Genomic DNA, 26,789 nt, shown 5'->3' with positions numbered 1-26,789 from the left:
AACATTGGTACAAAGTTCTCATATCCTTGGCGTAATCAACTATAGGTTTTTCTTGATTAAGCTCCATATTTTTTACCAACTGCGTTTGACTGAATTGCATGTCTTTAACCAACTGCTTTAGTTCTTCTATAAGATGCATATCATTTTCTCTTTCATTGTCGACACTAATTTGATAACTTGTTCCTGTTTTTTCACTATCATGGATTTGTCTTCCAACGATACAAGTGGATGGCACATTCTGATATGGAAAATTGTCTTCAAATCTTTCATTGACAGTTGGATCCTTTACAAGATCGCTTTCTTCCCGTTGCATAATACTAGGGGCACAAGGCAAACCACCTCGATCTCCATATCTATCTTCAAAAGCATTGATGATGTCTTGTAAAGAAGCGAAAGATTCTTCAGGACAATTATGAAACCAATTCAAAGCATCACCCTCTAAAGAAAAGGAAAATAGATGCATCTTGACATCTTCATGTTTATATTGGGAAGAATGATAATATCTTATTATTGTATGAGTAATCTTGGCTAGATGCTTTCTTGCAGCGGTTGAATCACCACCCGAGAACAAATGTAATTTATGAATTGCCTCTTTCGGTATATCATGGAGAAAGTTATCAAAATGACACGAGGTAAATAAGTCATCCATGATGACTTGCTTGAAGGGATAAGGAGGGATCAAATGGATGTTAGAGAGAGACCCTTGCTCAAGAAATTCAAGAGATCCACAAGAAGCAAGCTTCTAGTAGAAATTCTTGTAAGAAATTAAAGAAGTGAAGTCGCCACTTGAACATGAATTTAGCTCTAAGATCGAAAAGGCAAACAACTGGACATAAGGGAGGGTTTCTTGTCTGAGAAATAATGGATGAATAAGTGGAGTCGCCACCCAAACAAGAAACAAACCGATATGTCCAAGTACTAAAAGTGCAGATGAAACGATTAATGAGATGATGAAAGATGAAGCGATGAAAAGATCAAACGACGTCAAAAAATGTTGTGCCGCTTGATGGGCTAATGAATGGCAGAAAAGATGAGATGATTAAAACGATGTCGAGTAAACCAATGACAGAAAAACTCTATCCCTGACAACGGTGCCAAAAAATGTTGTCGTTGCCAACTCAAATGAAAATATGAGAAATGAGAAGAATGATGAGGAGATGTCGATGAAACGTCGAGAATAAAATATCCTTGGCAATGGTGCCAAAAAATGTTGTCGCACAAAGTGTCTAGGCAGCTCGACAACGCTCAAAGTAAGGGTTGTCACTCTAATCCTTACTCACTCCGTTTAGACTCTCTCCTAGGCAAGTCAAGTGGGGTAGTCCCTAAGGTGAAAGGATGAGAAAGCCAGTGGAACACAGACTCTAGGAGACTTAAAGATGGACAACTTGACGAATGTAAATGGGTTTTGATTAACTCAGATGAATAGATTAAAGGCTAATGTAACCGAGACACGACCACAAGATAGAAACAATTATAGGCCAGTGCCTTTAATATTTGCATTAAGCATAGACTAAATAAAACAAGTTATCCAAAAGAATTTTCCAATATGTGACGAATAGTGACAATCATGAATGATCAATGTAAACGCCCAAAACTGCATCATGCAAGAGATTCCAGATTTAAAATGATTTTCATTGATGACCCAAATCTAAAATTAATTAACTTTCTCCTATCGCCAAAATAGATTTTGAAACATTAATCGCACTTGACAATAGAGAAATATCAAAAATGCATTTAATCACCAAATAACACTAAGGAACTTCAGATAAACAATTTAATTATTCCTTGGGAACTTAATTTAATGTGAAAAATGAGGAAAACAAATCAAAGGGTCAACAAAATAGATTTTTAATGGGCCATAGGCCACATTAAAAATACTTAATGTGAAAGCGCAAGTCCTTTAATTAATTTTATTCCAAGTTCTAAAGTAAAAAAAAATTAAAAAAATTAATTTTAGATTTTTTGATTTTTTTTTTAAATTATTTGATTTTTAGAAATTTTTATGATTTTTAATTTTGAGAATTTTTATTTTTTAAGATTTTTTAACGAAAATAAATAAATTCAAATTCAAAAAAAAAATCAAATCGAAAAAGAAAGAGGGAAATCAAAAATCAAAATAAAAAAAAATCATAAATAAAATGAATAAATGAAATCAAAAATAAAATTCAGAAATCAGAATTAATATAAAATCAAATCTCAAATACAAAAATGAAAAATGTTCTAACCCCTAATCGTTCTTCGCATATACACATAAAAAAAGGAAATCAGAAATTAAACTAACTAAACTAAATGAAAATAAAAACTAACCTAACGCGTACATAAGAATGAAATCGCATATAAAAAAAAATCGAAAGTGGTTTGTTGTTTGCTGTGCAGGTTAACGAGAAGGAGAGTAGTGACGACAGATGAGGATGTCTGCTCGACGACGAAAGGATGAAGCAGGCAGGTTCGGTAGTAGTGAGCTGACAGAGAACACGGGTATGGAGATGAAGGCCAAGGGAGAAACGTGGTATGAGAGACTGAGAACACAACAAGGAGGGAAGGCAGTACGATGAGGCAACGAGGAGAGGGTTTGGACATGCAGATTGATGGGAGAAGGGTTGCGGATAGGCAACTTGAAAATGGACGCCGCGTGAGGAGCCATATGAGGCAAATGCAAAGGGAGGACGAAGCTCGAGCAAGGAGCCACGGGTATAGTAGTGATGGCAGATGAGGAGACCGAGGGAAATCGCAGGGTTTTGAAAGGTAGTAGACAGGGTAGTGAGTTGGTAGGGTGATGAAGAGAAAGTGGAGGAATAGATGAAGATTTTTGTAGGTCGAGGGCTATGATTTATGGAAGAAAGGCAGCGGGAAGCAACAGAGATTTCAACTCGAAGAGCAGCAAGGAGAATGGAAATTTTTCGAAGGGTTTAAAAAAAATGCAGGTAGACAAAGGTTTCCTTAAAAAATTTCGAAATTTCTTCAGCAAAATTGCAAAACAAAAACCCCAGGCATTAGACAAAATGGAAAATGGTGGCCCAATAAAACCCAGAAATTTCTGATTAAGATCTACTAGTGAAACCCTTAAAAAATTAAATTATTTCCAGATTTAAAAATCTTTTGAAAACCTTGGACTGCAAAATCTATCCCTGCAAAATTATGCAAATAAAACCCCAGAGATCCAGATCTTACCCTCTAGGGCCTAGATCTGGACTCTACATGGATTCTTTCCTCAGATTTGTAGCTGCAAGACAACAAGAAACACCCAAACGATATATACAATGATAAAACTAAAACCCCAGAAACCCAGGTCAAAAAACCAAAATAATTTACAGATCTATGCATAGGAATGACAGATCTATCAAATCTGAGGAGTGTGAGTCCAATTCCGCTCCCAGATTTGATAATCTAAGGCTCTCAAAAGCCAGATTTATCAATTTCGCACGTAAAAAAATTAAATTTTTAAAGTTTAGAGAAGGTGTTGAGTTTAAAACCCTTCATGCATCACCAGTAAAAAATATCTTATGATAAGCTCGGGATCAAATTAACCTGGGCACTTCAGAAAACAGAGATCAGGAGTTGGTTGGTCCAACGGAAAACTTCCCCAAACGCCCGATGATCTAAAAATCAAGACTTTCCTGCAAAACTCAATTCAGACATCAAAATAGAGCGAGAAAATGATAATAAAATTAAGATTAATAGAGATATCTGCTATTACATTCAAATTTAAATTATCACTTAAACCCTAGCAACTGAGCAAGATACCTGTACTCAAATCACTCTTCGGTAGCACCTTCCATGAAGAGTAACACCGATGAAAATAAACCCCAAAGTCTTTCTTTATTATTCGAATAAAAATTACACGAGAGCCTTTTGCTTAGCACACAACTCAAAGGTCGGATGAATTGACTGACAAATGACTTCCTATTTAAAAATAAATCCTCCAATGACTGGTTTGAGTGATCCTCGTCAAAGCAATTTTGACTGTTGATGAGAAATTGCTTTTAATTTCATCTGTCGAAATTTTAAATTCTTGAGGAAATTCAAAATTTTCAATTAAATGCATTTTAATTAATTCAAAAATTAAAATATTGAATTAATTTCCTCAAAATTTTGACTTTGAATTAACCCTAGGGATCAAAGGCTTAAAATTTATCAAAATAATTTAGCTTAGTCCCTGGACCTCTTAAAACTTAATTTTTAAGGCCCAACGAATTTTTAAATTCTTAAAAGAATTTTTACATCTCAACGGGGAAACCCATTTGTAAAAGACCCTCACAGATTACCCATTTCTATGACAAAAACATAATACAACAGACCAAACAATTTATAATAAAATAACCTAACCAAATAGTTTGGATTATTCCCAAATCACTTTTATATAGACTCGATCTAGAACACTAGGACTCCCTTAAGATCCTAGTGACAAAATCCATTCCGGCTTTGGCGTAAGACTGAAGGAAAACGCTGTTGATCATCCGAGAATTGATCGGTGAGACAAAAAACCTCCCGGAATGTAGATCGTCACTAGGAAAGTAGGTTTACCTCGGTAATTACATACACGACATGGATCTGCTGAGATTATTTACATTATACACATGCGTAATGGGTTTACATTATAAGATGATGATCATACTGATGATGAAAGTTTGATGGCACAAATGCATCGATCAGGGGCTATCCCTTTTGCGAAAAAAGGGGGGGTATTGCTATGGGTTGTTGACACGTAGTGGTCAACAAGGTGCTTGACTTAAAAATAAATTTCCCTTGAGCATTAAACCCATGCCTCAAGAACAACAATGAATTTATTTTTCTCTTTACATTTAATACATAAAATCATGATTACATACGTCATTATGAAGACCGAACCTAGTTACATATTTTTACACTCCCTCTTAATTAGGAAGGTATTCATAATCCATACCAGGTACTTGGATATTCTCAATCTAAAGAATTCTCATAAGAAGAGTCGAATTGGTAACATTAATATTCTCTTCATTATTATTAATATTCTTATTATTAATATTCATATTCTCTTCATCAAATAACTACCAAATGATAAAGAACAATAAGACAAAGGACACAAGATATAGGTGAATAGCCAAGGCCAAAACCTCTCAAACTGAGAGAAAAATCCACAAGAATTCTTCTCTTCTTATAAAACTTCAATTGACGAATTCCAAGATCTATGACCCTTGACCAAGACCCTCTAAGACCAAGTCAAATCTTTCCTACTTTCCAACAACTTCTGCAATTTCGATCCTTAGTAGATTCTTCTTTAACTTCGACCTCCCAGGAGATTCTTCTGCAACTTCAACCTGCCCAACAAATTCTTTTGCTACTTAGACCTACCCAACAAATTCTTTCACAACTTCGACCTGCCCAACAAATTATTCTGCTACTTCGACTTGCCTAGAAAATTCTTTTGCAACTTCGACTTGCCCAACAAATTCTTTTGCTACTTTGACCTCCCTAACAAATTCTTTTGCAACTTCGATTTGCCTAGCAAATTCTTCTGTAGAAACCCTAGCCTTAGCATGTGTGGAAAATAATGGTAGATTCTTCCTTCTTTCCTCTTCGCTTGAGTTGATTCTCTCTCCTAGAGAACTCGTCTTGCAAGGTGTCCTTGATGCCCTAACTCGAATACTGCAATTCAGCTTTTTTTGCTGCAATAGGTGCCCTAGTTCTTTCACATGTGTGGAGAGAAATAGCCTAAAAACAGTGCAAAAACACTTCACTCTTCCTTCCCTTTCCTTTGCTAGGTATGAGGGTTCTTTTAGCTAGATCAAACTTCTTGATGCTTGAGTGAATGTGCTGCCAAGTGAGGTCGAAGTCTCCTTTATATAAGCCTTCTGCTAGGTCGAATTGCACCTTTTAGGCCGAATTATCCACTTTAGTAGATCGACTTGATCTTTTCAACATGACGAAGTCTTGGAGGGTCTTTTTACCTTATTTTGACTCAAATAATTTTTCTTTACAATATGTAACATGTCCAAATGTGTCTTCAATACATGACAATGACTCAATTGACTTCATGACAAACCTAGAAGCACTCAATGGGTGCTTGACCTAAAAACAAATTTACCTTGAGCATGAAACCCATGCCTCAAGAACAACAATAAATTTAATTTTCTCTTTACATTAAATACATAAAATCATGATTACATATGTCATTATGAAGACCGAACCTAGTTACATATTTCAACGCCCATGCCTAAATATGGCCTCCATTCTTTTGGCTGAAACGGTTTGGGGCCTGCCATTAGACATTCCCCTCAATACTACTTTGTTGCCATTCAATGCTTTGAATTCCATATCCATCGCTGAGTAGTCCATTGTAATTTTTCCCAACAAGTGTAACCATTGAACCCCCAAAACAACATTGATACCTGCCAGTTCTATTACATAAAAATCATTAGTGAAAGTGTAGTTACATAGTGTTATGCTTAGACTTGGAATCAGTTTTGTGCAAGCCAAGTTGTGCCCATCCACCACCATCACATCGAAGCCTTCAAATTCTTCTGTGGGAAGACATCTTCTTGCTACCAAAGCTACATTGATGAAGTTTTGTGTAGCTCCTCCATCAACCAAAGCTGTGATTTGTTGTCCCTTTATGACTCCTTTGACCTTGAAAGTGTAATGCATGGGTGTTCCTGAAAGAGAGGCGATCGTACCACCCTTAACTTTCGGTCGAGGCTTCTCTTCCTTGCAGGGCTTTTCCTCCTCTTTAGCTTCCTCATGCAGCTGCTCTTCTTCAGGGCTGCTAGGGTCATTGTTTGGTGTTGGTGATGGATCTTCTTCATCCTCACAGTCGGAGACTACTACAATGTAGTGGATTCTTCCTTTACCCAACCATCGGTGCCTTGGTTCCCATGGTTCCTTGTAAGTGAAGCAAAGTTTCTTTCTCCTTAACTCCCTTTGGGTTTCATCATCCAACTGGTCCTTCTTGGTCCAATCACGTTGAAAGGGCTTCTTATCCTTGTCTTCTGAGGGATGAATGGTTTGGAAGGGGCTTTAGCTTATGGTACTACATCTACCATATCTAGTGTCCTAGTGATGGCGTCTTGTAGGGTAGTGGGCCTGAAGGCCTTGATCCAATCATGTAGGGGTTAGGCTAACCCTTCTGTGAAAAGCATAATTAATCTTTGTTCAGATATGTTCGTCATCATGACTGCTGTCCTTTCGAATTCTGTGATGTAAGCCTTCAGTGTTTCGGTTTATTTGAGTTGTGCCATCTCTCTAAAATGTATATCAGGATCCTTTTCGTCAAAACGTTCTATCAGCCTTTGGGTGAAATCCACATAAGAGGTTATGTTGGAGTGCCCCAAGTTTACCAGTCCATGCTACCACCATTCATGTGCCTCCCCTTCCAAATGTAAAGTGGCAAACTGGATAGCGTCTGCTTCTTGCATGGGATTAAGTTTGAAATAGGTGTCCAACTTTTTTACCCAAGTCCTCGCTGAGCATTTAGATGATCCATCAAAAGGGGGGATAAGTAGCTTTGCTACCTTGTGCATCAGATCGTGATTATTTTGTCGTCTGAGTCTATTTTTATATTTGATGTTGCTGTATTGTTGGAAAGATATGGTTGCTCTCATGTATTTTCGTCCAGTTCTGCATACTCCCAAAAGTACTCATTAAAGAATCCACTCTGCTCTGCTGCTCCTTGGGTTGCCATTAGATGACTGTCTAAAATTGATGTAGTAAGGGTCTATGATAACTTCCATTGGTTGCCGTGGCATTAGTCTATGCAAAAGTATTGAAGGGGCCAGGATTATGGCTACTGCTCCCTTCAACACTAGTCCTGTTACCAACATTCAAACCGTTAGCAAAATTGTTACCTAGATTGTTGATGGCCTGCATGAGCTGTGCCATTTGCTGCTGTCCTTGGGCTATCTGCTGCTGCCCTTGCACTAGCAAATTGGTAATTTCTCTCTGCCCATGGATTAACACATGTAAGAGGTCATTTAGTATCCGGCCCTCCTCATTCTTCCCTATCCTGCATGGCTGTACTGTGGATAATCCTTTCCTTTCTGACTGTAAAGTTACTTGTATCTTTTGGAAGCATGCAAGGCTCATACACTTACAAGCTGGCAGGATGCACAGCTGTGATACCACTGTAATGTTCCTAGGAATTTTTTTTCCTTAGGGTTATGAGATCATAAGATAAATTCTAATGGTTTTGCAGTATTTTACAATTTTAGGTAGAGACAATATAGATCACACAACCATGCATACAACAATAGCTTTCACCACATATTAATTAACTCAAATCTATCATAATTTACAATTGCTACTGGAACTGTTATATAAACAGTAGCTGCCGTCTAATGTGAAACTGTCCATTATTATATTTACAACAGTAAACAGTATGTAGTCAATGATACTGATCCCACAATCTCTTAAATCACTTGCATCAGAGTTTGTTCTATTTAACAGCTGAACTCGACCTATAATAATCCTGCTACCTAATGATGCCCTAGCTGGGCTGTCTATCTCACTGCCCTCATAGTTCTGTTTCCACGCTTGTCTACTGCCCAGACCGAAATACTATCCAACAGGCCCTTTGGAAGTACAGGCTGCAGCTTCCAGACTCCTGCTTGACTTGGTCATTGTTATTCACTCCTGGTTAATCCACTGAACCAGATCCTTATTTGAATGCTAACCAGATGTGGTGATGCCCTAACCAGGGTGCCACAGGTAAGAATCAATGCAGTTGCAGTGATGTTTTACAGGCTGCTGCAGAAGTGCTTTATTAATCACAGAGATATCCCAACAGGTTGACGCAGGGAAGACTAGTTCAACTGCTGAGAAACTTTACCCACACGATTCTCTTGCCAGAATTATTAAGTATTGGGTACCTGAACTGTCCAGCATGATTCTTCAGTCCTTGTGCTAGAAATCAAGTAAGATATACCTCAGGAAATGGTGACAGACAAATGAAAAGGAGTATAGGCTGACTAGGGTGGAATCTTTCACCGCCAAAATCAGACAGAAGCTAGCTAGGGTGGGATCACCTCCACCGAAACTAGACAAGGAAAAGGGGTCTTAAAACCCTTAGAGCCTCAACTCACAAAAAACAGAAGCATTCAATCCAAACTTGATGATGGTCAATTGATTCTATCTTTCCTTTATTTATAGATTCCTTATGGGGTTCTCTATAATGTGAGGGGTTACAAGTGCAACCCCCAATTTGGGGTTTTTGCACCCAACTCCCCAAAATCTAACCCAATGTTGCACCAAAACATTGGATAAGGGGTTTCCCCCTTTATCAATGACTATAGCCTACGGGGTTGGATAGGCTACTTCGTTCTCTCTTGCCCAATTAATTGGAAGAGGAAATTACACTAGATATGGTGCCTTCAGGCTTAAAGAATGAGTTACTTGTAGAAGAGAGCATAGCTGAATATGATATTACTGATGAGTCTTGGGTGGGTATTCATACACAGCTCAAGAGGTAGGGCGTCCTCCCCAAGAGGGGGTTATGGGTCTACTAATGACTAGGTTGGTCTTAAACACCTAGGAATATAATAAATGAGTATTGACTAGGTCAGCTTTAAGCCAAACCCTAGAAACACACTAATACACAATAATAATGGTCACAAATGGATGTCAGCCATGGATGTATGGGAAGGTTACACCATCATTTCAACACTTTTAGTATTGATTTAATACTTTTAGGCCTTACTGCACTATTGTAGGGTTGACCTTTTAGTTAGGAGGTAAGATTGGGACCTTACTTGGCTAAGCTCATGTAAGATCTTTTAGGACAATATAATTGACAAATATGATTGACAACTCTAGCACTGATCGGGGCAAGACCATATTGCCATGCATGCTTTGCATTGTTACTTAAGTTGATATTTAACCGATGGGATTTGATATACAAGTTGGTTCTGCTATTAATGAAAAATATTATTTTGTTTTAAAGAATTTGTGGAAAGACCTGTTTTCAGTTTTTTGGAAAAAACCAACGTTCCGGACTAGCTTAGTGAGTCCATTATTTTGTTGTGTTCTATTTCATGTATTTGATTTGAGCTATCTCTTACACTTCCAATGATTTACTTGAGGATATTATGGACATGACTTCATTCTTTTATCGATGATCATCTACTTGATATTTCTAGAATCCATCCTTTGTTATTCCTATATATTTTTTTCTCATTGGTGTTCAAATTAAGCATTGCATTTGATGTAATTTTTGTTTTATTTAGTTACTCAGATGCAGCAGAAGCAGATGTTAGAAGATGGGAGAGATCTTATGCAAGGCTTCCACCTAAGCACAAGGTGAATTTTCTTAGTATTAATTCTTATTATCCCAGGCAATTTCTTCCTGTTAGCATTAATTGAAACTGGTTGTACTTTGCATTACCTTCAACTATATTTTATTGTAATCTGGATCAATTTTATTGAACATCCTGCGTTTGCATTTATCAGAAATGTAAGAAAAATACGTTAGACTCCAAAAGGTAGAATAAGATTCCACAAGAATTTGGTATCTATGAATGACGGCACAACATATTCTTTCTATAAGAAGATATATACTTATTGTAATTTTGCTTATATTGTTATCATGAACAATTTTAGTGATAACGTGTATAAATTCTTGGATAATTTAGAAGTCTGTTTGGAAACATTTATGCAAAGCGTATCTACAAATACTTTTTTCGCTTAGAAGGTAATATATTAGGGTTTATAAAAGTTGATGCCCAAGTAAAACATTCATTTTAGGTGCAAAATGTTATCCGAAGCATTCTCATGAGCATTATGGATTAAAATACTTGTATGGAGGTTTGAGGTTGCCTAAACATTAATTCTGTTCCATCAAGAAGTATATATGTAATACACATTTGTGGGAGGAAACCTAGATAATCAATGATGCTTTTTTTTTTTTGTCTTGGAAATCAATGAAGTGTTGTGGACAATCGTTTTTACTTAAAGCTACAAGTATATATTTATCATAGGAATGGGAAATTTCGAAGGGTGTTTTCAACTTTTCACAAGTAGTTGTGACTTTTGTCACTATCCTCCATTTTCAGGTCTCTATTTATCTCCCAAGTAAATTTTGTTTGATTTGAAGCTTCTATTGAGTCTTTACTGTATTTGTTAATTGGTAATACAGTACTGAGCTGAGCCTCCTAAATCTCATCACGGCTATGGATGTCAAAGAAATGATTTCCTTCATGTGTGTATAGCGAAGCACGGGAAAATGTGTTTCTCATTAGCTAGCGATGTCAACAATTTGATTTATAAACTGATGAAATAGAATGCAAGGAATGCGTTGATGAGGAAAACTACAGAGTTTTCACACCAACATGTAAACACACTTGCTGGCTAGGCAAGCAAAGTCCAGAGAAGTCAGAATGGTAGCCAAGTTTATAGCCTAGTTAAATCAAAAGGGAGGTTAATTTGTTAATGAATGCTAGCGGAGTCTTTCTGGCCGTAAGGTGTACTGACCCTCTGACTATTCCTTTTATGTTTTTTTAAGATCTTAGTGTTAAAAATGTTAGTATTCATCAAATAAATCAAATCTGCAACTAATTTAAACACCATAACTGAAAGAAATTAGAGTAATGTGTCTAGTTTTGCATGTATGAGCTTTTTTGTATTCATAATCATGTACAACAGAAATAAAAGACAGGTAAAAAATAATAGACATCTAGGAAAACAGACAGTAAACCAAAATCTGCATTAAACAGAGAATGCAAGGGAAATAAATTGTGAGAGAAATTCAATCATTTTTATTTCTGTATATCACTTATTATGTATCTTATACAAGTAAAATCATTAAATCAAGAATAAGCATAAATTGGAAGATAGAGGTAGACCAGAAAATGTCTTTATTTATCAGATATAAATGTAGCTTAGTTCAAAACCAATGCAACAAGTATCATAGCTGTTTAGGCTTCTTAGTGGATGGGATGTTTGTCTAACCATATGCACCTACAACAAAAAAATTCTGAAAGGAATAAAGCCTCAAATGGTGATGGTTTTGTTTGAGAGGACCAATCCATTTGTTTGTAAGGAACCTGCCCTAGTGGATTAAGGTTAGAATTGCAGCAAGTACAGAATTAACACTAAAATCAGATATGGAGAAAAATAAATCTTTCATGAAAAGCGTTATTTTTCACCCCAGTAGATGAACTTTTGTGTGAGCCATCCCGCTGTTACAATGTCTGTTTGGTTAGATCAAAAGGATATAGAATGAAATGCTAATTTAACGGAGTTTTGGGTGTTACCCACCCAAGTGGGTAACCCCTAGGAGAAAATTCTCATATTTGTTCAGCTTGCCAACCAATAGTCCTATGAGGATCCACAGATAGCTAGCCTCACAGGCTCTCCATCATGTTCCAGTGAATGCTTTATTTCATCTAGTTTACTAGTTAGATGAAGGTGGGTCATTTTTTGTAAGGTACATTAACCATTTTTGTTTTCAAGTGCTTTCATTTAATGTTTAAGGGCATTCTAGTATGGATCACAGGTTGAATTGGGTGATTGACCACTTTTGATAGTATTCTTGTTCCCTTGCTTCACCTTGTTGTGTATCTCTTGCCCCTAGTTCAATGTAACCGTCCTTGAGGCACCTTTCTTTCGCTTATGTAGGAGGGGAACAAATAGGCGGCACTGATTGATGTTGTGTGTCCATGGTAATCCATACTTAACACTTTTCTTCTCTCCCTTATATTCACGCCCCACCTTTGGGTTGATTGCTATCTGTCACCAGTATTGGTTCCCTGTTTTCCGCATCCTTGAGTAGGGGCCCAATCTTTGCTGTAAGAGATTGATGTAGAAGAAAGAAAATAAAAAGCATATGTCAAAAAGAAAAATATTGGAGGGGATAAATGAAAGTGCGTGGACAAAAGCGTAAATTGAGCTATACCCCCCTCATAATTCCTCACTTAGTTCTTGTCTAACACATTAGCCATCTAAATAAATGGAACTTTGATTATCCCAGTTTCGATGAGCAGTGAAATCTAAGTTACTGGAAATGCCTGAAGTTTGCCGGAAACGGATACGATTCTTGTTCGAAACACTTTAAAAACGTTTTTGTGCCGTTTCAAAAAATCGGAAACTTCAGATTTGGAATTGGATATGTTTCCTAGGGATTTAATTTTTTTGGATCTGTTTCACGAAAATAGTGATCGAAATCCACCTTTGAAATGTTAAAAAGCGTGAAAATTTGTATAGCCATAAATAAATAATAAAAATGAAGAAATTTGATTTGCAAATAAACTCACTATAAACACAGTCTCATAACGTCTCTTCTAAATCTTTAGAAACAATGGCACTCCATATATTTATCAAGGATTCTTACTAAGAAAAAGATAGATGTTCAAAAATGCAAACAAAATGGTTTGATGAATGTCTTCATAAAGAGATTTATTTGAGCGATTAATTTTCAGTTTGGTTAAGGTTTTGTTAATTGTCATTGATTTTTCCCTTGATTTCATAAATCCCTCCAATATAACAAATCTTCTCTAGCCAATCTTTTGCCTGCATATAGTCAAGAGACCAAGCTGACATTGAGAAGATTGATATGTTCAAATAGGCCTTGATGGAATATCCCACTGATCGCATGGGTCTTTTAATTGCCATGCAAGGAAGATAGATATCATCTGCCATGCATGACACGTTCTTTGAAGGAGTCAGACCCGAAAGCACAAAGACTGTAGCATTTCTGATTACACTACTAATGATGATGATAATATATTGAATGTTATAATAATCACTAATGATGATGACAATGTTTATGCTGAATTCATGACGATTATTATGCATTTTTAGATATAGATTCTAGATTCTAAAAGATGAATGGCATTATGAAATATATCTATATCTATATCTATATATATATATATGTTGTTTCCTTGCCGTATCGTATCTTGATTTTTTGAAAAATTTCCTTATCTGTTTCAAACCCCGTATCCGTATCCGTTCCAGTGCAACTTAGAGTGAAACACTTCATCTTTAAAGGGTCAATAATGAATCAAGCTCGTAATCCAAGATAAATTTGCAAAAGAAAAAGAAAATTGATGAAGAAAAAGGTGCACAAGAGGGATGGTAAAAACAGGTTGAGGAATAACTCAGGTCCCATGATTGCTGCCTCTTCACATCATAAAGCTCAAGGATGATGGAATTTGGGATGTTTACTTAAGTAAGGGAAGCATTCATTACTAATGCTACCTATTCACCTACCTCCCTACCTCGGATCTCATCTCCTATAGTATGGTGGCTGGAATGGTGCTGGTATTGCTGGGAAGTTAGGGAATGTAGATGGATGGGGGGAGTAGAAAATAGCAAAACGACTAAATGATTACCGAGGAGGGCAGCGAACATGGATCGGTGGTGGATCAATCATATGAACATGGTAAGGCAGAGGTCCACAATCTGTGGAGATGTAATTATGCTTTAACAGACAATGTTGCTATTATATATGTAATTATGCTTTAGTAGACAATGTTACTATTATATATGTAATTACACTTTAACGAAAAATGCATATACTACAGACTTATCTCCTTAGGTTAGGTGCTAAGGAAGAGCCTTGTTCAATGGCTATGGCATCCTCTATGAAGTAAAACCCTACCATGTCACTAACCACTTACACCTACTAATTGATTGGTTGGCCTCAAAACTATTCATCTTAGGGTTGGAAGCAACTAATAGGGCCTTTTCATAATCCTCCCATATGTAAGCATGGTAACTTGTTTACATATCACAAGCTAGGAAGACATTTGAAGATGACGCTTGTGTGAAGTACTTTGATGCCTTTTACATTAGATGTGGCCCACTCTTATACTCTTATGGTTCTTGCATCTATTATTATGATCTCACTTTGTTCCATATGTTTCAAAGTCTTGCTCCAAGGTACAACTGCCATCCCTTGCGGGATTGCATGTTGCTTCTTTAGCACTTTAGAGAGGATGTCCTCCCCTATTTGATGAACATATCACATTGGATACCAGACCCAGGACGTTGACTACCTTTTGAGGAACATTGACCTTAGGATGTATGCAACACTATTGATGTCACTCTCTTCTCCCTTGAAAGCTTGAAATGTTGCAGATTTGAGCTAGGATGTTACCTAGAGAGTTGATGTACCTTAGAGATGACAGGGTGTCCCCAGGATAGCATCGATCCTTCTTAATGGATGTTGCCATGTTTCTGAGCTGATTTGATGATGACTTGAACCCGTTGGAGGGGATGGTATACTTATCTAGATGATGACTTCATGTCCTAGCCTTATGACATCCTCTTCATGTGGCTGGGCTTCATGACTTGGGCTTGATTCATGATGACGTCTTGTTGAGGGAGCCATTGCTTGATGATTAGACACCTTTTGATGAGATGTGGCTTTTTGTGAAGAGCAACATTTTTTTACTCATCGATGGCATATTTTGATGGAGATATGCACTTTTAGAGGATGACATCACCCTTGTAAGCCTTTTTGCTCACATTTGTGGGTTGAAAAGTGTCTTATTGTTATGTTTTCTCTTTGAGATAACTATCTTTGAGGCTGGCTTGTGATGTATATAACTTGTAATAATATATTTTTATTATTTTAGGGATTTTTATCAATTTAAAAGCTAAATCAACTTGGTTTCTCTCATATAAATAAAGGAAAGTGAATTTAGTGAAGGATCTTTGTAACACACTCATGCATTTGGAGAGTGCACTCTAGGAGTCTCTTTTCTCTTGCTCTGTATAGAGCGTTGAATGATCAAAATGTCTTGGAGAGGATATTGTGATTGGAAGGAATTTCTCTTGGATGATAAATGTGACTCTATGGTGATTTTGCGCAGGCTTATTGTAAATATATTCTTCCTTCTTGTCATTGTTGTAGAATTAGGGTTTCATTGAAATTTTCACTATATGTGTTGAATCTCTTATGGCTCTAGCATCTTCTTTTGCAAGAATATCATCAAGTTTCCATCAAGGATCTTTATTATAGCTTCCTTTTTTTATATCTCTAGATGATTGAAAGCCGCCAGGGTTTTGATGAAATCAGATAATCAATGTGAGACATAAGACTTAAAGATTCATGGCTGAGCAAGGGTATGCGTCATTGGATGGAAAGGGCCCACCACCTAAGGGTTTAAACACATGTACATTTATGTATCGACCCTTATCCCATTTTCTTTCTTTGAATTAATAATAATTATGTGGTTTTGACTCTCCTAGATAACCATTAACATCTTCATTTAATAACCATATCCTCTCATTAAGTTATCATAATATTTTGTTGTTCAAGTACTTTATGTTTATCACAAAAGGTCATTTTCTTATAACTCTTCATACTACTACAATCCATATTTCAACATTAAAATAAAATAGTTCTCAAAATGTCCTTGCAATCTTTTTGATATCTTTTAGGGTTACTAAGAAAGTGTTTACACCATGTTTAGGGGTGGTTCATGAGATTTGGGATGCATGGTATATGATTAGCCCTTGGATGGTCTGTGATGGATTTTCAAATTGGAGGTGGTTTACTTAGTGGTTGCTTGACCTTAGTTGGATGCTTTCATGATATTCTTCCTTGGAGCATTGGAGATCTTTAGACAAGTAGGGATAGTCTTGATGTTGGTCACATGTAGATTGGTTGCTTGCTTTAGAGGATGGTAGTGTTTGGCATTTTGAAGGAGGGCATTGAGCCCTATACAACATGGGGTAGCTTGGATGCTTGCATGGAGGTATAGAGTTGACTTGGGGACACTTGGATTGTGACAATGTTCATTTGGTCATTTGGGGGGAGTGAACCTAGTGGGGCACATGGCTTAGGAAGAGCATTGGAGTCCTTGGAAGCTTGGAGGAGGAGCATTGGATACATTGTGTGGAGTGCCCTTGCATTGGATCCTTGCTTGTGTATGACATCACCTTGGATCTTGGGATTATACCCTTGGAGTATAGCACTTCATGTGTGAGCAACATTGTGGCCTTGTAGGTTGCTTGTAGGGGTTTAAGCTCACATATACATTGTTGATCACCCTTATCTCTCATATATATAAAGGAAGGAGAATGTCCTTTTATGAATCATTATCACTTCATCATCTTGTGTTAGAGATGTGAGAAGAGCACTCTTGTCTCTCTCTCTCTCTTGTCTTCGATTGGTTTTTTTGGGAGCATCTTGAATACTAAGGTTAGGGTTTCATCCTTTGGAGACATTGAACCCTAAGTTGTACTTGCTGAGGAGTGGAGAAGAGGAGATGTCTTGGACTTGTAGGTGTGATGCTTGTTCAAACTCCTTGGTGTTGACTAGGGTTTTCTTGTCTTTTCCTAGCTAGGGTTTTGTAGAGCTAGAACTAGAAGATTGTAGTAGCCTTGTAATGAGGCTATGGTATGTACATGAACATCATCTATATATATGTGTGTGTGTGTGTGTGTATGTATATGTTAGATGAAGTTTTCATCTGTCCAAAATTGTCTTATTGTAGATTTGATTTTCAACTATTTATTTCTTCATAGTTTTGTCATTTCTAGCATTTGTATGTCTTACTGATTTTACATGTTTGAAATTTTTAAGAGTTTTAACATTGATCTTGAAGAAGTTAAGGCAGATTTACTAATGTTGTAAAGTATATTTCAGATTTGGTTTGTGCAGGATAAGATTGCCCTAGGGGGTTGATTTTTTTTGCTTTTGTGGTTCATGTACCTTGGATATTGGTGATCGCTATGTCCAAAAAATATTTGTACCAGGCAGATTCACCTGAAGGTATCACTTCTTGCTGACTCAACCACAGAGCCTATCCCCAAGGGCGTCGAGAGAATTGAACTCGTGACCTCTCAACAACAATGGTGCTTTAACGATAGGGACTCGACCAATTGAGCTAACCCTTGGGGCTCCTAGAGGGTTGAAACTTGTTGGCACACACTTGATAATTTTCCTCTTGGATTGCCTTGCTGATTAGGGTTGTTAAGAAGTGAAATATTGTTCGTTGTTATTGTTGTTTTATCATAAAATAGTCCGAAGGCTGAAAATCCATAGGTTTAAGATCGAGGAGATCTCTAGAAAAGAGGTGGAATTTCTAAATTTTGTGTTTTTCTTTTAATTCTCCAAGGAATGGATGTTCCCATTCATCATCAATAAAGAAGACTGCATCACCATCAATAACTCTTCTTGGAAACCAATCAGGGCATCTTTGAAATTCTTCAAGGATTTGAGATAGGGTAGGTTCATTTTCTTGTGACTCATTCAAAACACAATGCTATGCATTCCAAACTTTTCTTATTGAACATTCTTAATTAAATGAATAGTGTGGAGATTCCTTTTCTTGTAACTCATTCAAAACACAGTGCTATGCATTCCAAGCTTTTCTCATTGAACATTCTTAATTAAATCATTAGTGTGGAGATTTTTATGCAACACAATCTGACAACTAAAGTAGTTGAACTCTATCCTGCTATGCAATGAGTGGACAACAAAAGATAACTGATATGAGGGGAGGGTATATGCATTTTAACTTGGCATTAGTGTTGCGAACAAATTTGTCTTTCATGTGAAACATTATCATGATAGGAGAATTCTAGAATTCAAATATGTCATCCGCGATTGAGCAATTCTACTCATAGGATTGCACATAGATATAAATAGTGTCAATTGTTACTACCTTGAAAAACATTGCAAGCAACTTAATACACATGCATTAGTGATCCAAATTGGATCCAAATTAAAAAAAAGAAGTCTCCCTCTCTCTCTCTTTCTTTTTTCTTTGTAATGAAAACCTAGTTTTTGTAAAGTTTGAACAAAATTGTCCAAGAGCCAAAGCAATGGGAAGATGAAGTGACTCATCTTAATAGTTGTTGGCCTTCCAAGTAGCCCTATCAAAAAGAATGTTGCTAGAATCAATTGACGATGAAGAGGAGAAGAAGGGAGTTGGAGGGGAAATTAAGGAGAAGGGAAGCTGCATAAGTATGAAGGACTTGGGAGAAGAAATTTGCTCAGAGATAGAAGGTTTTCCTTGAAGCAAAGCCTTTTGCAATTATTGTTAGTGAGTCCAAATACATTATGTCTCTATATAAGAGAGTGGAGCTCGCCTTTGTAACAATTTCTTGGGCATAATAAAACTCCCCACTGAATGCTGGTTTTTCAATTCGGGTTTCTAGTGTAAATATTTGTGTTTATTGTGAGTTTCTTATCGTTTAAGTACTTCAATTTTGTGGTTTTGTGTGTGTTTAGTATGAAAACCACGATACAACATTCTCTCTCTCACATAGAGTCACTTGGCTTGATCAAATTGTTAGTATTAAAGTGTTGTATTCTGTTTATTGTTTATGTGTTCAAGCAGTCTAAGCTTTTGAGTGTTGACAACCCATGTAGCCATATAATTATATGATTTGTTAATTGCTTGGGAAAATAGATTTTTATATGTGTGTTATGTTGGATGATGTTAATTCCCATGCTTATGCCCATTGCGTTTCATGTCCCACACAATGTCGGAGTATGTAACCAATTCTTGGAGGCAAAATTGATTTGACATAGAATTGACTCATTGGACCCTTTCATTCCTTGAATGATTTTTAATGTATTCCATTTATAAATTGATTTGGGTCTCTTAGTGACATCATTTTGGATGGATTGGCTGTTGACTAAGTAATGTGACACATCCCCTAAGGGCCCTATGTCCATATCTTGTGTATTTGACTCCAGACACCTTAGGACATGTGCTTGGCGCACGTCCTAAAACAAGACATTTGTCAAATATGTGCCCTAGACGTGTCCTAATGTGTCTGACACCAATGCATGAAAAAGACTTGTAATGACTCTTAAAAAATGATTTTTTATGATGAAAACAAAATGTAGGACGTGTTTCTCAATGGAATGGGTGTAGATAGTGTTGATTTGGCATAAGCCAACTTGGATCTTAATGAACCAATGCCAAAGTTGGTCACTTTTAAGTTTTGATGATGGTGATCTTCTTGAGGGGTCATCCTCCACACTAGTAGATGCAAATCTTGGATTGGAAATAGAGGAGGATGAGAAGGAGGAGGATGGAGGAGAGAGTAGTGCCAGTGGTGGTGATTTTGATGATTTTGACATGGAGGAAGACTACTGATAGTGATGAGCTATGAAATTCTTCCATCTATGGTTCTAGTATTTACCTATTTTGTATTTTCCATTAGCATTCCCACCTATAGTATCATTGACTTGGTATTTGTGTAATACATTTTGAATTTGATGACATAAAATGACTTAATGAGAAAACTACAATTTGTGGTTTTGACTTCTAAACTTCTATTTTATGAGATATGTGTATTGGATATTCTAATTTTTTGTGTGTTTGATCATCATTGACATAGTAACAAGGTGTAATCAATGTTTTGTTATTGATGATTACAACTTGTTACTATGTCAATGATGATCAAACACACAAAAAATTAGAATATTCAATACATATATCTCATAAAATATAAGTTTAGAAGTCAAAACCATAAAATGTAGTTTTCTCATTAAGTTATTTTATGTCATCAAATTCAAAATGTATTACACAAATACCAAGTCAATGATACTATATGTGGGAATGCTAATGGAAAATACAAAATAGGCAGATATCTTCGCTCTACTATTTTCCTCCCATCCATTGTTTTAACTTTTTCCAACCTATTGAACCCCAATAGGACGATTTCCTAATTTTGGGGATCAATCTCCCTCTATTTGTGTTAGGTACTTTTGACCAGGTATATGTCAACAATCCAAGAAGCAGGGTATATAGCAGTGGAATAAAAGTTTTGAGTCAATAGCATCATTGTAATCCCAAATGCTGCTTTGTAACTTAAAAATGATTCTAGTATGATTATTAAGCCATGTAACAACACCTAGGTAAGCCTATGATTCTTCTCAAAGGGTTTCACTCTAGGGAGTTTTTTAACCTCACCAAATTATCTGTGTTTGTAAACACGGATAATTGGTAGAGTTTTTCTCCCAAATATACCCCAAAGCTAGGGTGGAGCTCATTGACAAGGTCTTAGGTGAGTCCTAGTGTTAATCGAGTCTATGTATTTTTCTCATACTAGATCATGTGTCTTGAGTCACAAAATTTGGTTGAGTCTTAAGAGTCTGTGTCTATGTGTATTTCCCCTTCTAAGGGTTGAATTTGTAATATCTTGATGTAAAAGTGTTATCTAGGAATATTTTTGGTGAATGGTTCCTCATAATTAGAACACCATTACCAAAATATTATTTTTAGATACACTTAGAGGGTGGAAAAATATTTAATCCCCTCGAGTCTAATAATTAAATTTTTGACAAAAATAAAAATAAAAATTAGCCAGAAATTGTCAAAAATAAAATGAAGGGAAAAATTAATTACCCTCCAAGTGGAAAATTCATCAAAAATTATTTGAGGCTATTTTCAAAGGAAAATATTCAAGTGAAAAAATAAAAGCCTCATTTCCAAGGCAGGAAGGACCAGTGCAAAAATTCATTTGGGCCAAAGATCTGAACAAATCAAAATTTTTGGACCAAGCAATTGAGTGTTTTGCACAAGTAACCATAAATCTATTTTTTGAAAGTCATCCAATGGTTCAAAAGTCAAACTTTGACCCTCCAACACAATGAACAAGGAAGATCGATTTTTTTGGAGATTTGTGCCAGCTAATCAAGGGATCAAATTTTTTCCACAAGGATCAAGCCATGGATTGATGCAACTAGCCGTTATTTCCACTTGGAGGGGTTAGTCCCTCTCATTTTCTATATAAGGAGGCTTTCAAGCTCTTCATTGTATGTGGAACTGGATTGAAAATCTTTTGTACTGAGCTAAGCTCTACTGAAATATTTTTAATAAAAATTCTTTGTGGTTTCAGTTCAAGGCGTCTCTCGCTTAATGATTCATGGTATGTGTTGAATAAATTTTAATGCTCTAAGTGTGCTTAGCATTGAAGATTATTGTTTCATTACCAGTGGTTGGATTATCTATTGGCACATTTATCTTGATTTAGGTATTGGGCTAGAGTAAATCAAACCTGGTAGATCTAGCAAGTATCTCTAAATCTCTAGTGTATTTGTGTGAATCAAACCCCTTTGAAACTGATAATCTATCTTTCAAGTGTACAGAGATGTTCAGGTGATTCAACCCTTGGGAAACACCCAAGTTCATGGACTTTGAGGTGATCACGTCAACTCTAATAAGCATCTTGGATAATTGGAATTGCTAATCTTGTTTCATTGGGATAATCTCTTCTCTGAAGTGCTTTATTAATTGCTCTTGTCATCTTGTATTGAGAAATATCATTGCGAGCATCTTGTTTCAAGTAATCTAATCTTGTTGAAGCATTTAATATATTGATAATCTCGTTGAAATCACTCATATATTGCACCTTCATTCTAAGTTAGAAGTGCATCTCTAAAATTTACCTCCAAGCATGAGCTTGGCTGAACAAAAGATAGGACCACTTTCTTCATCTAATTTGAAAAGTCTAGACCCTCATTCATAGTTAACACAGGTGACATTGCAGTTCTCTTTTGGACAATCCCTTATAGGAACAGAGGCACTTGGGTGGTTAGAAGTCCTGGGTAGGTAGCATTAATGAGGCCTTAGCCTCCTTCCCCAACACTTCTCTCTACATCTTACGTTTGTGACAAGCTTTAAAATAATTGAGGGGAAGGATTCACCTAGATGTCATGTCCCTTTTCAAACACATTGTAACAGGGTGTTTCCACAAATTTTTGCACAATTTTGGCTAAGGGAAAGAACCCAATATTTTCGACTTAGGGACTTAGGAGGAAATTCGACTTAATTTAGTTGCTAGTGGAAGGTGGGGGCCACCCAGGTGGGAATTCGAACTAGGCCATTCAAATGGTTTAGAGGGAATTCGAAGTGCTGGATGGAGGGGCCCACATGAGGCAAGGAAGGCCCACAAAGATAAAAGGAGGAGAGAGCTCTCATTTGGATTCATTCTTACACCTTGCAATCAAAATTACTTGACTGTTCGTTCTACTGTTTAGCTGAGTCAACCGACTATTTAGCCATGAATCTCTCAAGCGGGAGATTTAAACTCTACTTCGGGGAACCATCCGTGCTCGCCCTAGAGAGGCAGTTCCAAGTATTTCAGGAGTTCCAGGAGTGTGTACAACACTACCATTCAACCACAACAAGGAGTGCGTATTTTTGGCTAGCTGGAGAATACGCAGGAGTTTGGAGCTATCGGTGATCAAACATTTGCCGGGACAGTTAGAGGATTGGGAGAGAAACAAAGGGTCAGCCTTTCTTGTGAGTTTTGGAGCCAACAGAGCCAGGATCCCAGTAGTTCGATTTACAGTTACCCGGGGCCTGCGCAGAGAGCCACCACTAGGGTCATGTGGGAGTTGGAAGAAGGAATTGTAGAGTTGGAGCTGGTCGGGAGAAGTAGGAGATCACTTGGAGGGTCATTTGATGAGGATTGTTGGAGTTGGGAGAGCAGAGATTGACAAGATCAGTCACAACAACATAATTCGAAATTTGAGGAGGGCCAAGCTATGAAAGGTCAATTTTTGAAGGTTGGAACCAAGGGAAACCATTTCTGGGTTTTTTTGGGTTTTGGGCAAGGATCATGCTCTTGATTTTATAGAATTTTCTGGGCAGATCTAAGGTCAAACAGGGGTCCCAACTCAACCAGCAGCTAGAGGAGCTACGGGGAATTAGGGCCAAAATACTGAGGTCAACATTTTGCCAATTCCTTCGTGGGTTTTTCTGGGTTTAGGCCAAGGAGAAAGGATCTGAAATCTCATAATTTTCTGAGTAGAAGTAGTGTTTCCAGCCCTTCGAAGTTTTCTGGGGCAGCGCAGTTCAGTTTGGTGCAATAGTTGTAGCAGCCTTCAATTCAACATTTTCTCACCTTGGTTTTGTCAAGCTTGTCGATTGAGACAAGCCCAGGTGCACCATTCTATTTTGCTCCTGAAGAAGTAATAAAATGGCTTAACAACTCTCTATTTCCAGTGTTTCCATGGGTGCTTAATGTATATTTCGTTTTTTTGATTGCTGGATTGTTTGCATGCTTTGTATATCACTTACATTCTTGTTTAGGATCATTACAATGGTATCAGAGCCATGATCTTGGCTAGCTGTGGGGTAGCCATCTAGATCATGGAAGATTTGAGCATGTATGCACAGTGACGGGTTAAACCATAAACAACTTATGGCTCAAAGAAGATTTAGTATGCAAGAATTCTGGGGTGGAATCCATTGGAATGATGAGAGATTGGCCCAGTTGAGGAAGGTGTTGGACCAAATCCATTCTCATCCTTACAGCAGAGACATTAGTGGTGCGCAGGTTGTGGGGGTGCAACCATCTACATTGTGTGGGGAAAGTCGATAGAATCAGGGCATTAGATCTCCTCAAAAGGAGTAGACAGGACAGGGACAATTAGAGGGTGAGACCAAGGGGCCCTTTGTTGGTGGAGATCTGGATTTAGATATCAAGAGCCTAAGGAGGAGGTTTTTTGGGCACACTAGAGCGTGAGGAGCATGTCAATGTGTCCAGTGTGATGCAGGAGTCACCCTTGTTGGAGATTCCTTTGATAGCTCTGGCTGACACCTTGGGGGAGAGAGTAGAGCACACACCCACATGGCCTTCCATTGACGAGGTGCCAAGAGACACAAAGGTGTCCACCATTGAGGAGGTGCCATCCGTTGTTGAGGTATCCATTGATGAGGTATTCGGGGTTGTGACTGAGTACTCAAGTGATAGTAGCGCACCAAAGGTTGATGAGGTGCCGGGAGACATCTCTACCGTTGATGAGGAGCCGACAGGTACAGAGGCATTTAGATCTATGCTAGAGTTACCAACTGACTGCCACCTGCAGCCGATTGGCGGGCACGTCTTGCGTGTTGGATTGTCTATGGAGGAGCAGTTGGAGGCTCATGTTGAGTCCATGATGGAGGAGGATGTGCAACCATCCTTTGGGCTAGCCATTGATGAGGGGCAGCATAGAGACCACATGTTGGGATTTCAACACAGTTCATTTCAGAGGCACATTGACGAGATCTACAACGTTATTAGCCCACCCTTATGCATTGGATTGAGGGAGGTAGCATTGTCTAGACATACCCTAGGGGATGGTCAGGTTAGCAGGACTAAGCGACATGAGCTGAGTATGACATTGCATCAGCTTGGAGGGCTTGTTTCTTCCACAAGGGGATTGTACATTTGATCCCTCCTTTGGGATTGGGTGGCAAGAGGTACTAAGCTGGTACCTGATGGAGCAGGCTAGGTGGTTGGATACATCCATGGCCACATTTCAGCAGAGGCCATGGATAACCATAGGGACTCGAGGGCCAGACTGTTGTTGGGATCTAGGTGGCATTTCCCATCACATCATAGAGTTGTTAGGTGACGGTAGTAGCTGTGTGATGGATCCGATGTTTGGGCGCACACACATTTTCAGATCTCCATCAGAGCCCGGGACAACACTAGTGACAAGATGGTTTGACAGGGGAGCAGACCAATTTCATGAGTTGTCTTGGCATATTGATTGTGCATGGAGTCATAGGGTGATTAGCCTACTATGGCAAGAGCTGGTAGGAGGAGGTGGCATCGATAGACCACCGGACAGGGCATTACATGGAGACGGTGCTCTCTCATTGGTATATTGGACACTGGAGCTATTGAGGATAGACACAATAGTGTCATTCCCATTGGCATGTGAGGAGTCAGACCACTCAGGTCTTTCAGGGTAGATGGGGAGATGTAGCCCACATCATGGAGGGATTACTAGCAAATTGGTGGATGCGTTGGCACATGCAGGATGGCATATGATACAGGGTGGTACGACATTAGGTAGTGGTACCCAGGGGTGCACAAGGATATGCCGTAGAGTCCAGTCTTATGCAGAGGGATGTGACCTGATGCATACAAACCTAATTTTAGAACCTAGCATCCAGTGTTGTATAGAGGTATGCAGTGATGAGCAGTGGCCTGCCGAGGAGCATGGAGATGTGTAGTTGTTTGATGTAGCATGTTGGTTTGCATTGAGCGACTCACCTCGCATAGAGTACATGTGGGGAGAGCCAAATACCGTGACACAGGTAGGATATGAGACGGTACAGGATGGTACAACAGTAGCACAGGGTATCCAGTGGTGTACAGGGATAGGCTGTAGTGTACAGTGCCAGGTCGAGGACTACAGGGATACTCGGTGGGATGCAGGGGCATATGGTGTTGCACAACGAGGTCTTGGAGGGTTGCCTCCAAGGAGACTTATGGACGAAGACACCAGACATACCTTTGGGTGTACTTCACGCAAGATCGACGGGGACGCATATGAGCGACACTCGATGGTATCCATGGGGACTCACATGCCTGTCCCTCTTATACATCACTTATAGGCACAAACGACTTGGCTGTTGTCCTTTGACACTCTGGGCGCGAGCAGCTAGGGACAGGGAGCTCACCTGAGATATTGGGATGACACTCAACGCACTAGGGGAGAGACTTCTCAGTGGTGGCATTGGGTTGGTGCACGATTTAACAACCACAGGTTGGGGGATGAGCTGATCATCTGTAGGGGTGGCATATCGTTCATCTGTGAGCCTATGCTTGGGGAGTAGGTCATGAGGGAGACATGTGTTACTCTTTTCACAGGGCATGTCAGGACCATGTATGAGTAGAGGATATCGTGTACGATTGATGTAGCTTTCCAGTATGGTTCAACCTCTAGACATTGTTTTGGTACATTATCGAGAGGGCAGATGGCAAACCCAGGGGAGATGGTTGGTAGGAACATGAGGGGTCCACATACCCTGAGTCGATTACGAGTATCGAATACCCATCTTTTGGTTGCATTAAGGGGGTAGCTCTTTGGCACACATGGCTCCCAACGATCATCGGTACTACACAGT

The 26,789-nt window shown here is 38.2% G+C and overlaps 1 protein-coding gene across 1 annotated transcript in view; it reads left to right on the top strand.

Moving 5' to 3' along the window:
- The window catches only part of LOC149228458 (uncharacterized), a 412,049-nt gene that overhangs the window by 26,771 nt on the left and 358,489 nt on the right, over positions 1 to 26,789 (top strand). The window contains exon 2 of the mRNA XM_089380786.1: positions 10,194 to 10,266. Coding sequence (XP_089236912.1) covers positions 10,194 to 10,266 — 73 coding nt within the window. The remainder of the gene's footprint in view (positions 1 to 10,193; positions 10,267 to 26,789) is intronic.

The sequence above is a fragment of the Pinus tabuliformis genome, chromosome J (genome assembly GCF_031772625.1).
Source record: "Pinus tabuliformis cultivar Carrire ecotype Pingquan chromosome J, CPIR1, whole genome shotgun sequence".
NCBI lineage: Eukaryota > Viridiplantae > Streptophyta > Pinopsida > Pinales > Pinaceae > Pinus > Pinus tabuliformis.
Note: the sequence above shows the minus strand (reverse complement) of the source record. Positions and strands in the feature narration are given on the sequence as shown.